The sequence below is a fragment of the Podarcis erhardii genome, assembly GCF_964252035.2.
Source record: "Podarcis erhardii genome assembly, chromosome: 5".
Classification (NCBI taxonomy): domain Eukaryota; kingdom Metazoa; phylum Chordata; class Lepidosauria; order Squamata; family Lacertidae; genus Podarcis; species Podarcis erhardii.
Window position 1 is genome coordinate 61,447,637 of NC_138509.1, and position 12,908 is coordinate 61,460,544.

General features: G+C 39.9%; 1 protein-coding gene across 2 annotated transcripts in view; it reads right to left on the bottom strand.

The window, feature by feature from the left end:
- Window positions 1-12,908, bottom strand: part of GIGYF2 (GRB10 interacting GYF protein 2) — a 73,643-nt gene that overhangs the window by 57,214 nt on the left and 3,521 nt on the right. For both annotated transcript variants that reach the window (XM_081864596.1, XM_081864597.1), the window contains exon 2: window positions 2,168-2,229. In XM_081864596.1, coding sequence (XP_081720722.1) covers window positions 2,168-2,208 — 41 coding nt within the window. In that variant the 5' untranslated portion in view covers window positions 2,209-2,229. The remainder of the gene's footprint in view (window positions 1-2,167; window positions 2,230-12,908) is intronic.

The window sequence follows — 12,908 nt, forward strand, 5'->3', positions numbered from 1 at the left end:
ATAACCTTCCACTTTTATATGAACCAAGAATCTGAAAAAATAAGTACTATATAATGGATATGAAAGGTATCAAAACAATACTTTCTGAAACTCTAAAGCAGAGGTAAGGAACCTCAGCTCCAGGAGCCAGCTATAGCCCTCCAGGCCTCCATGTCTTCCCAGGACACACATGCCTTCACCCTTTACTTGTCCTGCTCCACACTCTCAACTGCCTTAAACTGTGCTGACTCTTCTTGCTTGCTTACCTAAATGGAGGATGGGGACATGTGCATGTAGGAACCTCTGGTTTTTGTGTGGCTGGAATGTAGCCTACCGGACAATGGCCAGACTCATCTCTATAGTTTCTAGCTGAAAGCTGCCCACAAAGTAATGTGGCCCTCAGGTAGACCCCAATCCTGCTCAAAATTAATGTGCCAAAAAGTTACTAAAGATTTTTAATTAAACTAACTGCTATTCTCCATTTTGCTACCAAATGGTTTTTAATGCGCGGTTAAAAACAAAAACACACATTAAAAGTTATCTATTAGACAGATAGGAAAAAAGAAGAGGATTTTCATAATATAATCTATTGAACAATGCCATGCATTTGATATATGCCCATTAAAAGTTTATATATTGTTTTTTATTGATTTGCTTCATAACTGGAATGCATTTATGGGAATCTAATGCCGAAACTACACATTACACGTAGTTCTTCTAGGACCTGTTGCTTATAAAATAAAACCGAGGTTGCAGTCTGAAGCAGAGGGGAAATGGAACAAGAGACTTTTAACTCTTTCTACTTGTTCCATTTTCCCACCAAGAATTGTCTCTTAGATTACTTTTACGAGGGTGTAAGAAGTTTTTTCCCCCCAAAGTGGAAAATGAAACAAAGCAAAATGGTTAAGAAACCCCCTCATTAGTCTTCCACTTCACATTGCTAGTCTTCCACTTCACATTGCTACCTTCTTAGCTGTTCTAAATAAAAATAGAGAGGCATAAAATGCATAGAGGCCTCCAAGCACTTGGTGACATTCTTACTTCCAAGTAAAAGCAAGAATAGTGTTATAATGGTGAATTTACAGCAGCAGTTTTTGCTTTGTACGTTCTTTCTGACAAAAACGTCTGCTCAGCAGACTCTCCCACTGGTGGGAGGGGAAACAGGTGATTTCTGCCAATAGCCGCTTCTCTCTGCAGCCCCCTATGCTGCCCTCATTTGACTTTCATTGAAAAACATTTAAGACTAGGATAGGAGGTTGGAAATTGTTTCAGAGGAGGGAGCAAGGAACATGCATTCCCAATATTACTTCCAGCTTTTCAAATCATGGTTTTCAAGAAGCAGGCATTATGTCTGCACCAGGCTAATATGCTTATTAGTAACAGAAGGATGAGAATGAATGAAAATATCCTGTTGAGCTGTGAAGTATTAATCTTTTGAATAATGTACTGTTAAGGATGCACGTTTGCACAAAAAATGCCGTTTCATTAAAAATATAGTATATGAACTATGTACACTTTTCCTGCATGAAGGTATTTTATCCACAGGTAATTTTAATACCAACAGTATTTTTACTGTAAGGAATGAAAAACTTTACTTGAATAAGCAAAGGTGATCCTTATCCATTCTTTCTTGAACATCCATACTGGAAGATGAGAACAAGTCTGAAGATGCTGAATAACCGCTGTGCAATCAAAGCCATGGGCAATATCTTTGTAACAATGTCTTACTTGAGTAAGGACATGTTTAACCACACTTTCAACATAGAATGTACAACACAGTGGGAAGCTCACTCCAATAACACATACACCCTGCATATCACTGTATATGGTTGCAAGGAAGAGTGACAATAAGCAGCTAAAGTATTATAAGTATTTTCTGTCCGTGCTATCTCCTGGTGGGAAAGGAAGTAACTAACATCTATAGCCCTCAGTGCTCCTTTTAAATATTTCTCTCCCTTAGTATCATTCTGATTTATTCTAACTGAAATGTCCTCACAAAAGGGGATTTCTTCAACATTGTGACAACAGGCTCCTGCTTCTTAATTCAAGCCAGGGATATAATTAAGCAGCTGTAATTAAAAAAAGCTAGTTCAACAACTCAAATATGCTTTATCATTCACCATTTGAAGCAATGCATCAAACTCATTAGTGAAAACTTCACAAGACACAAGTATTATAGGTAACTCACCACTCAGGCCCAAAGTTAAGCGTCTGGGTTTCTGCTGCCATTTTTTTAAAAAAAGTTTTAACCTGAAAAAGAAATGTAAGAACATGAATCAGTAATCTTATATCAACATATGATAAGCTAAAATTGTTCCAATCCAGACATTCCCAACTGCATCAACATTTAGAGCTGTTATTTTCCCTGCTGATCAGGTGGGATAGGGAGCAGGGGGTGCCTGGAGTTATTTCTCCCCATTCAAAGGGGAAAGAGTGAGGGGCTGTGCCCTCATAGAATCAGAGTTGGAAGTGATACCAAGGGCATAGCTGTCAACTTTTCCCTTTTCTTGCGAGGATTCCTATTCGGAATAAGGGAATTTCCCTTTAAAAAAGGGAAACGTTGACAGCTATGCAAGGGTCATATAGTCCCAACCCCCTGCAATGCAGCAATCTCAGCAAAAGAATCTATGACAAAAGGCCATCCAACGTCTGCTTAAAAACCTTCAAAGGACAGTCCACCACCTTCCAAGGGAGTCTGCTCTACTCAGATATGAGAAATCCTCCTCCACTTATAGGGCAGAAGAGTTGCTAGATTCTCCCTATAGCCCTATATCCACAGCAAGTTCCTGAAACACAGCTCGAGTAATCCATGTACAGAAACCACTTTTCATACACAGAACACCTCTCACTGGCCGAAGGCCAATCTTTCAACTTCTAATAAGCAATTAAAATTGTTATTTCAAAATAACTCTTAACAACTTCAGTAAAATCCTGTATTATTACCAGGGGTCCACAAATGTTGGCTTGCCTTACAAGTCAGATATAATTTGTGTTCACCACCTATGCACCTATGCACATATCATGCTGGGCTTCAGAGAAGGCAGAAGCAGCAAGTCTCTCATCATATTTCTTCTTGTTTCAAAGCTCAGCAGCATGCCATAAGAAAATCTTCTCATGATTCAGAAGATGGAAGGCGGAATGAATGATGTTATTATATTGAAAAAGGGCCCTTGGCCTTGGCAAATGGATTTGTGGAGGCTTCAATATTACAAATAATATTCCTAAATAATTATATTTAGACATTATACATAGCTAACAAAAAGCCGCAACAAGAAATGCCTCCAGGCAACCATAAAGTGAAAGCTATGAGACTGAAATAGAGTTCTTATTTCCTTCAAGCCATTTACATACTACAAATAACTAACATAAGAATAAGTGGGTGGGCAGTAACTTACCAGACAGACAGAATCAGTATGATTATTTTTGCTTAAAGATAAAAGCTATGTTGTAAAAAAAGCAACTAAGCATCTTCAGAGAGCTTTCGTTTTTGTAGGAAGCAACAATGCTCTATTAAATGCTACAATTTAATACACAGTATACAGTCCACTTTCCTGTTTTAAGTACAAAGATTATTACAGTGGTACCTCGGGTTAAGTACTTAATTCGTTCCGGAGGTCCGTACTTAACCTGAAACTGTTCTTAACCTGAAGCACCACTTTAGCTAATGGGGCCTCCTGCTGCTGCCGCGCCGCCAGAGCACGATTTCTGTTCTCATCCTGAAGCAAAGTTCTTAACCTGAAGCACTATTTTTGGGTTAGCAGAGTCTGTAACCTGAAGCGTATGTAACCTGAAGCGTATGTAACCCGAGGTACCACTGTAATCTGTTTTGCTCTCCTGACCCCTGCACATCCTGCCTAGTAAAAACCTCTATTTCTCCATAATGTATGTGTCAGAGAAGGCTGCACATGATCTGGAGCATTGTCTGGCGCAATGATGGACTGGATAGGGGCCAATAATCTGAATTTGAACCATGGGAAGACAAAGGCACTTTGGGTTGTCAGCACCATGTCTAAGACTGGCCAGGTGCCTGTTCTGGAGGGGGGTTGCGTTTCTCTGAAAGAACAGGCTCTGAGTTTGGGAGTGTGCTGCTAGATCCATATTTGCCACTGGAAGCTCAGGTAGCCTGGGTGCCTAGGAGTGCAGTGGCGTAGCGTGGGGGGTGCAGGGGGGGCCGGCCGCACCGGGCGCAACACCTGGGGGTTAGGGTTAGGGGGCGCAAATCCACGGGTTAGGGGGCACAAATCCACGGGTTAGGGGGTGCAAATTACTTGCCTTGCCCTGGGTGCTGACAGCCCACGCTGCGCCACTGTAGGAGTGCCTTTTACCAGCTACAGTTGTGCATATAGTGTTGTGCACCAAATGTTATGGATCTCCCTTCCAGCTGAGGTCAGACAGACCCACTTCCTTCTGAACCTCCAGTGCCTATTGAAGGCTATTTTATTCCAGCAGGCATTTAAACTGAAATTAGATTTTATAGTTTTAACTAGTGTATCCTTCCTTCCAGTAGCACCTTAAAGACCAACTAAGTTAGTTCTTGGTATGAGCTTTCGTGTGCATGCACACTTCTGGTATCTGAAGAAGTGTGCATGCACACGAAAGCTCATACCAAGAACTAACTTAGTTGGTCTTTAAGGTGCTACTGGAAGGAATTTTTTTATTTTGTTTTGACTATGGCAGACCAACACGGCTACCTATCTGTAACTAGTGTATCCTTGTAAAGTAGTTTAAAGACAATTGTAGTTAATTGGTATAAAATTTAAAAAAAAATTTAGATTGTTTCCACATTTTGAACTTTAATTATAGAATCATAGAATTGTAAAGCTGGAAGGGATCCCGAGGGTCATCTAGTCCAACCCCCTGCAATGCAATGACTTAAAGCTTGCCCAATGTGAAGAAACACATATTGGGGTAGGGTCCAGAGGAGTGTGACTGGAAGACTGCTAATGCAGTGGGGCATTCACAGAAATCCTCTCCTATAGCAGCCCCTTGAATCTCTTGAGGAATTGCTTCCAGTGGTTGAGAGATGCTCTAGAAGGCATGAAATGTGACATAGGGGCTGCAGCAGGAGGGGGAAATCAGAAGAAATGTGGGGGCAGAAGTATGTTTTTATTTCTGCTAGGGACTCTCCAAACAGTAAATCTTTTCCTCACACAGCATGTCCACCCAATCACAGCAACTTCAAAAACAGTCACTACAAATCACTTGACATCTCATACTTTTCCCTTCCCTTCCCCAGTCATTTTTCTTTGGTCGCATCCTTTTCAATTCATGCCTCCACCTATTTCTTTTACTCCCTGCTTTTCAGGCAACTAACCATTCTGTCCTAGTTTCTTTAACAACCCTAACTCTTGGGCAGTACCCTGCCTGCCCAATAATCCTATCACAGCCACTTTTCTGGGAAGAGCATGCAGCCTATTTGTCCTTAGGCTTGGTGTCAGCTTTTCCCAGAATTGTTGCCCTATTATTAGACCTTTCCTAAAACATCCTGTTTACTCTCTCCTCTTTTCCTCAAGTCTGTCTCTTCTACCTGTCCCTCCCTAATGTTCCCATTTCTCAGCCACTCTACTCATTTCTTTAGACACTCTACCTTGCAAAAACTTAAGAGACCATAAGCTGATCTCCTATGATCTCTTCTCATCCAACTTCACCTGGGCCTGTCTTATAAGTCTTTTTGCCATTCAGACTTGTGTGAGGCTTTAATCAAAGCCAAATGGAAAACTCTTCACAGAAGCTTGACTGCAAACATTCTATCACTGACAGCTTTACAGTGGTACCTCTGGTGGTTCCGAAGGTCCGTTCCCAACCTGAAACCGTTCTTAACCTGAGGCGCACTTTCAATAATGGGCCTCCCGCTGCCACGCAACTTCCTCTTGCATTCCGGGGCAAGGTTCGCTACCAGGAGCAACTACTTCTGGGTTAGCGGAGATCATTACCCGAAGTGTTCGTAAGGAGGACGGTACATAACCAGAGGTTCCACTGTATTCCCTGAGTAGAAGTGGCAACATCCATGAATATTTTATGATCTCATTATCTTCTCGAATCAACGACTGTCAGGAGTTTTACACCCTGAAACACATTTACAATATAGAAAGATGTTCCACTTCAGACAAAACATGCAATATTCAAAAGAAGAAAAAATAAGGGAAGTTAAAGAACAGTAGAGAATATATAAAATTATAAAAAAATTGTCCAGTAGCACCTTAGAGACGAACTAAGTTTGTTCTTGGTATAAGCTTTCATGTGCATGCACACTTCTTCAGATACACTGAAACAGAAGTCACCAGACCCTATATAAGGTGTATCTGAAGAAGTGTGCATGCACACGAAAGCTTATACCAAGAACAAACTTAGTTGGTCTCTAAGGTGCTACTGGACAATTTTTTTATTTTTATATATATTTCGACTTCATCAGACCAACACAGCTACCTACCTGAGTAGAGAATATGTTTGCTCAGAAATGGAAGCTACTCTTCCACCAAACACAAAAGGCCACAACCATTCACATAAGGTCCCTCTGAAGACAAGTTGAAAGAGCCATCTTCAACTAGCTCTATCAAAAAGATATACTCCAATTTTATTACAAATCAACTACCTCAAATTATAACTACCTTTCCAATAATTTGTTCTTGTTTTTTATTTAAATAGAAGAACAACATATAACTACAGAAACTTGTCCAGTGGTACATTCTTATTAAATTTCATATGCAGTACACAAGCAATAGGTTTATTTATGTATTATCAATTCAAGGAGCCTCTCCACAGAGATTCTTGTGCTGATTCTAGGGTGAAAGAGTATCTTCCATCGCATAATGGAAAAGAAGCCAAATCTCACCTAAAGTGTTGAAGTACCTTTTACCCTTCTGTGGTAAGTAAGACTGTGATCATCAGTTTGATAAATCGGTGGCTGGTTGCTGCATAGACCAAAGCCAAAAGCTACCTGAAGGCTGCTAGCTCAGTAAGAAGGCAGGGCGCCATAGCTTAGCACCATGGCTGGTGAGGCAGATGCCACCACAGGACGCCTCCTGGATCTCAAGAGGTGCAGAGAAGGAGGCAGGAAGGTGAGCTGGAAAGCCAAGACTCAGACAAGGCTGGATCTAACACAGTGGGGAATGGAGCAGCTGCAGCCTGTTCATCCCCCCTACCTTTGGAAGTCAGCGGCTACTTCGATCCCTCTTTTTCAGGAGAAATAGCCAGGCAGTGAGAAAATACTGCAGGATCAAGCAAGAAAGGCTCTATTACAGTAGTAGCCCAGGCCCTAGCCTGATCTCACCCTGGGGGTGTCTCAACCAGGCAGGCAGGCAAAGCACAGTGCTGACTTGTGCTTGGTCAGGCTCATTTTGCGGCAGAGGATGTGCCACTGCTGAAGCCTTCACCAGTTCTTCCTCATCTTGTGCAGGGCCAGCTCACAGACCCTCTGGGATAACTCAACTAGGAACCACTGCTATAGAAAAAATATATTCAAATCAAATCAAAATTAAAAATGCACTATGGAACAGAAAAAGAGGCAAGAGGCTGCTGTATAATACTGGCTTTGCAAACATTCACACTAAGAAGAAAAATACATCAAAAACAGGAAGCATCCAAGGATGGTGTTTAAAGAGAAACCAAACTTACAGAAGCAAAAAGAAAAAGAAAAAAAGGAATTGGTTCCTCATTTATACTCTGTGCCCAACGCATTTGGCCAAAAAAGCTTTGGCCAAGGGCTTTTTTGTTGTTGTTTTTGACCGAAACAATCTAAGTTTCTGTTGCACATAAACATTCACACCAAGCAACTAAAATGACTTCTGTATCAAGAAGGATTAATTGAAACACAGCAATTTAAATCATGATTTTTAAAGGCCAATTTAAATTAAATTTCCCATCAACATTTCTTCATATATTGCCTAAACATTGGTATAAACATGATAACTAAAACATGTACATTTACAACTAAATAGGGTATTATTTACAATATTTCTTCGTTCTTAAAACCAAGCTTTGCATCTTTTTGTCATGCTGCTTCTGTTTGCACATAACAGTAAGTCGTGGTCTAAAAAAACCCATAGCTTACCACAGACATGAGGAAACTCCAGCCTGTGGGCCAAATTAGGCCTACCACAGATCTTAATTTGGCCCACCAGGCCATTTCTCCCCAACTATGCCCACCTGCCCCATAAGAATGATCATAGCAAACATACTATTATCCTTGAAATTATGAAAAGTACGTATGATAACTGACCAGTCAAATATTGTCAACCGATCACATACCATTTGATGCTGGACAAATACTGTCAAAATTCCTTGCAAACATGAATGTCACCATGTAAGTAGCAGCACTTTTTTGTTTCACTTCATTATGGTGTTGTTTGTTACTTACTTCCTGCCTAGAAGCATAGCAAAGTTTCTCTCACAAGTCACCTGCGAAAACTATAGGCATCTTTAAACAAAATCAGGTCAGAAAGCAGACAGCAGCTGCAAAGGTCACCACTGCCTTGGATCATCTAGGACTCTATCTTGCATGCTTCAGGAACAATCTGCATATGATCTGTCCATTCTGTACAGGTTCTAGGGAGCCACTGGACTCCATTTTTTTTGGTAAATGTTTTATTTTTCCATGGTAACTTAACAAATTTGTTTTTGCAATTATTGTAAGCTATCTATGACTAAACTTAATTTTTAACAACATTATCTGGCAATATTTGACCAAATCTTCTTTGCCTTCTTAAATACCCAGTCCTAAAGAGTTACAGGGGGCAGAGGGGAGACACACACCTTGATTTTATAATACTAAAATTAAACTAATAAGCCAGAAAAGCACATTACATCATATTCTGCATATTTCCACCCTCATCGTTCAGCCCAGACACTGAGATCCAGCACCGAAGGCCTTCTGGTGGTTCCCTCACTGCGAGAAGTGAGGTTACAGGGAACCAGGCAGAGGGCCTTCTCGGTAGTGGCGCCTGCCCTGTGGAATGCCCTCCCATCAGATGTCAAGGTAATAAGCAACTATCCTACTTTTAGAAGGCAGCCCTGTTTAGGGAAGTTTTTTAATGTTTAATGCTGTATTGTGTTTTTAATATTCGATTGGGAGTTGCCCAGAGTGGCTGGGGAAAGCCAGCCAGATGGGCAGGGTATAAATAACAAATTATTATTATTATTATTATTATTATTAACACTACTACAACAATATTTCTGAGAATACTTCTGAGAAGCACAATAGCCTTTAAGCCCCTAAAAAGCAGCCACAAAACATATACACAAATTTATCTAGAACATTATAATTTATTTAGGGCAAGGAGTGATACAAGCAAAAAAACAAACCATGGCTTCATGTTCACTAGAGATCATGGGTCATTAGGGAGAAGTAAACCACAATTTTGGCCTCGGACAGAAAAACAAGTCAAGACTCCCCATAACTGTTAAATGACTTCAAAGAATTGTAATAATCCACACAAACACAAAAGAGTGGTCCTTATGCATGAAAGTATCTCAAAGTTTCCAAACCAATAGTAAGCTTCTGTTCTAGCTTTCTTTTTAAAAAGCAAAGTAGAACTACATAACAGAACGACATAAGCACGTGGGAGAATAGCAACCACAGTATTTCCTGGATGAGACATCCTTTATCAACCCATTTTCATCTGCCTTTAGACAAAACTTCCCACTCCATAGTAGGGCAATACCTTTATTAAGACCAACCAAAATGTCACAAAATAGTGAGTAAGCTTTCAATTCTGCAGAACTCTTCATCAGGCTATATGTTACTCAGATTGGCAGGGCCTGGGGGAGAGAGATTGAAGGAAAGTGAAAGCATGGTGGAAATTATTTGTTTGGAGGGTCACAGGGGAAATTTCAACCTGCTAATCCTCTCAAGACATTTACATTGTAGACCGCTACATTTTATCACCTTAGTTGCAATAACTTTCAGCCATCAAAGGGGAAGATCTCAAATATTTACGCTCTTACAGTGGTACCTCTGGTTACGTACTTAATTCATTCCGGAGGTCCATTCTTAACCTGAAACTGTTGTTAACCTGAAGACCACTTTAGCTAATGGGGTCTCCCGCTGCCGCCGCCGTGCAATTTCTGTTCTCATCCTGAAGCAAAGTTCTTAACCCGAGGTATTATTTCTGGGTTAGCGGAATCTGTAACCTGAAGCGTATGTAACCCGAGGTACCACTGTATTTAGGCAAATGGAGTTCCAGAATAGCCTTAGGCAATGCCTGCTCAGTGTACTGGATGCCAGAATGCAGTGTTACACAAAGGTTCAGTATTTAACTATGTTATTTAACATTTATACAAAATCACTAAATAAGATTAGTGCGAGTTTTAGAGTGCACTATCATCACTACACTGGAAACATATAGAGCAGAGTGTTAACTAAGAATCCTATCTCTCTATCCAATTAAATGATTCGACGCCATGATCAAGAAGATGATGCGGCAGCTAAAAAAGCCAATGCAATTCTGGGCTGCATCAATAGGAGTATAGCATCTAGATCAAGGGAAGTAATAGTGCCACTGTATTCTGCTCTGGTCAGACCTCACCTGGAGTACTGTGTCCAGTTCTGGGCACCACAGTTCAAGAAGGACACTGACAAACTGGAACGGGTCCAGAGGAGGGCAACCAAAATGGTCAAAGGCCTGGAAACGATGCCTTATGAGGAACGGCTAAGGGAGCTGGGCATGTTTAGCCTGGAGAAGAGGAGGTTAAGGGGTGATATGATAGCCATGTTCAAATATATAAAAGGATGTCACATAGAGGAGGGAGAAAGGTTGTTTTCTGCTGCTCCAGAGAAGCGGACACGGAGCAATGGTTCCAAACTACAAGAAAAAAGATTCCACCTAAACATTAGGAAGAACTTCCTGACAGTGAGAGCTGTTCGACAGTGGAATTTGCTGCCAAGGAGTGTGGTGGAGTCTCCTTCTTTGGAGGTCTTTAAGCAGAGGCTTGACGACCATATGTCAGGAGTGCTCTGATGGTGTTTCCTGCTTGGCAGGGGGTTGGACTCGATGACCCTTGTGGTCTCTTCCAACTCTATGATTCTATGATTCTATGAGATTTAGAAGAATTAAGCTAAATCGGGCAGTGGTGGGCAAGCATGATGAGCTTTTAGAGAAGTTCACAACGGGGAACATGGGGTCTCAATCAATCAGGTAAACAGTCTAAAAGGAACTCGTGGAAAAACACATTGGCAGCTGTGATCAGTGAGGCCCAGTGTTAGTTACATACGAACTAAAGATTCAGTCTTTGGTAGCAGTTAAGCATGCTTTTGTAGCCCCAAGTCTTGAATGCTAATCTTATTATTTATTTCATAAAATTTATACTCTGCTTCATTTTTTAAAACCTCAAAGTGGTTTACAAAAAGTTAAAACAATAAAACTGAGGAAAAAAATCTCAACTATACTTCAAAACATACAAACCTATTAAACAGAATTAAAATTACCTCAACTTTCTAAACATCTGGATAGCCATGTCTAAACAAGAATGCTTTTAGAAGGCACTGAAAAAACTACTGTGAAGACAACTGCTTGTTCTCAATAGGCAGGGAGTTCCAAAGTGCAGGTGCTGCCACACTAAATGATTGAGTTCTTACAAATATGGAACGGGTATTATGTGGCACCTGTAGTAGTGCCAATATGTGATCTATAATAAGTCATCCAGGTTGGACTTCTCTTAAACTTTTCAGAAGCTACTAATACCACAGCCCAGTGCCTGATGGGTGTGGGGAGAAAGAACCAGTTTTGCAGCAACTGAAGTTTGCCAGCATGTTTCTGGGCCCAATTAAGCAGCTGTCATTGGTTTGCAAAACTCTTACAGAATGGGTCTATAAACCTTGAGCACATCTCTTTTTACACATATCCCAGGGTTCACAGAAAGGATCCTATAATTGCAAGAAGAAATAAGTTAGCAGCACAATAGAAAAGTGCTTGTCTGTGTTCATCCCAAGGCCCTGGAATTCCCTATGGATAAAGTATATACAAATACCCATCCATGCGTTTTTTCCAGAAATATCTCATGTTTTGTCAGACATTAAGAGGCAGAAGTTTAACTGCTGCTGATCTTAATTATCGATGGCAATGCTAAACTGTCTGTGGATATTATTATTACTACGACTATTGTTGTTGTAGGTTATATTTGTTGGGTCTTTTAAAAAGAATTTTTATGCTTTTAACATTATACACTATGCTGATCACTGAAAAATGGAAAATCAATTTAGCAAGAAGGGTCATTCCATACCAAGTGATCCAACTTCTTTACCTCATGACACCCAATTTTCTTAATATTTTGTATACTTGTTGAATGATCAAAACTAAGTTTAAATTTCAAACTTTCATTTTTTTAATCTCATCCTGTTTGTGAGTTATGAGGGCTTGAAATTTCAAAAAATTGACAATTTTGGCCTTGCCAGACTATACAAAAACCTTAAAAGCTCAGCCCAGAATTGAGATATGTCAAAACTACTAACACCAATCTCTTGAGAACATCATGGGCTTTAATATGATATGTCACATGATGGGTTTACTTTATATTATAAATTTAAGTTACAAAATTCAAAATTCAAAAAAAAATGTATTATTTAATATTTCTAAAACCTACCTGCAAATTTTCATCTTGAAATCTTAATGGGATCATATTCTAAAAAAATATTTTGTACATACATGTCTGCCTTATTCAGTTCTATTTAGGATAAATGGGTCTTCTTGAGAGTAAAATATAACAGAATAAACTAGACTTCAAACTGTAATATCAGTTACTTAGGGCATTTTTAAAGGAAGTTATTCAATTAAAAGTTATCTGAAAAGCTAGTAAGGCTTTTCTTTTAAAAATGTGTTCCAATGCACATCACTTGATCACTCTTAGTTTTGATCGTTCAACAAGTGTACAAAATATTAAGAAAATTGGATGACATGAGGTAAAAAAATTGGATCACTTGATATGGAATGACCCAG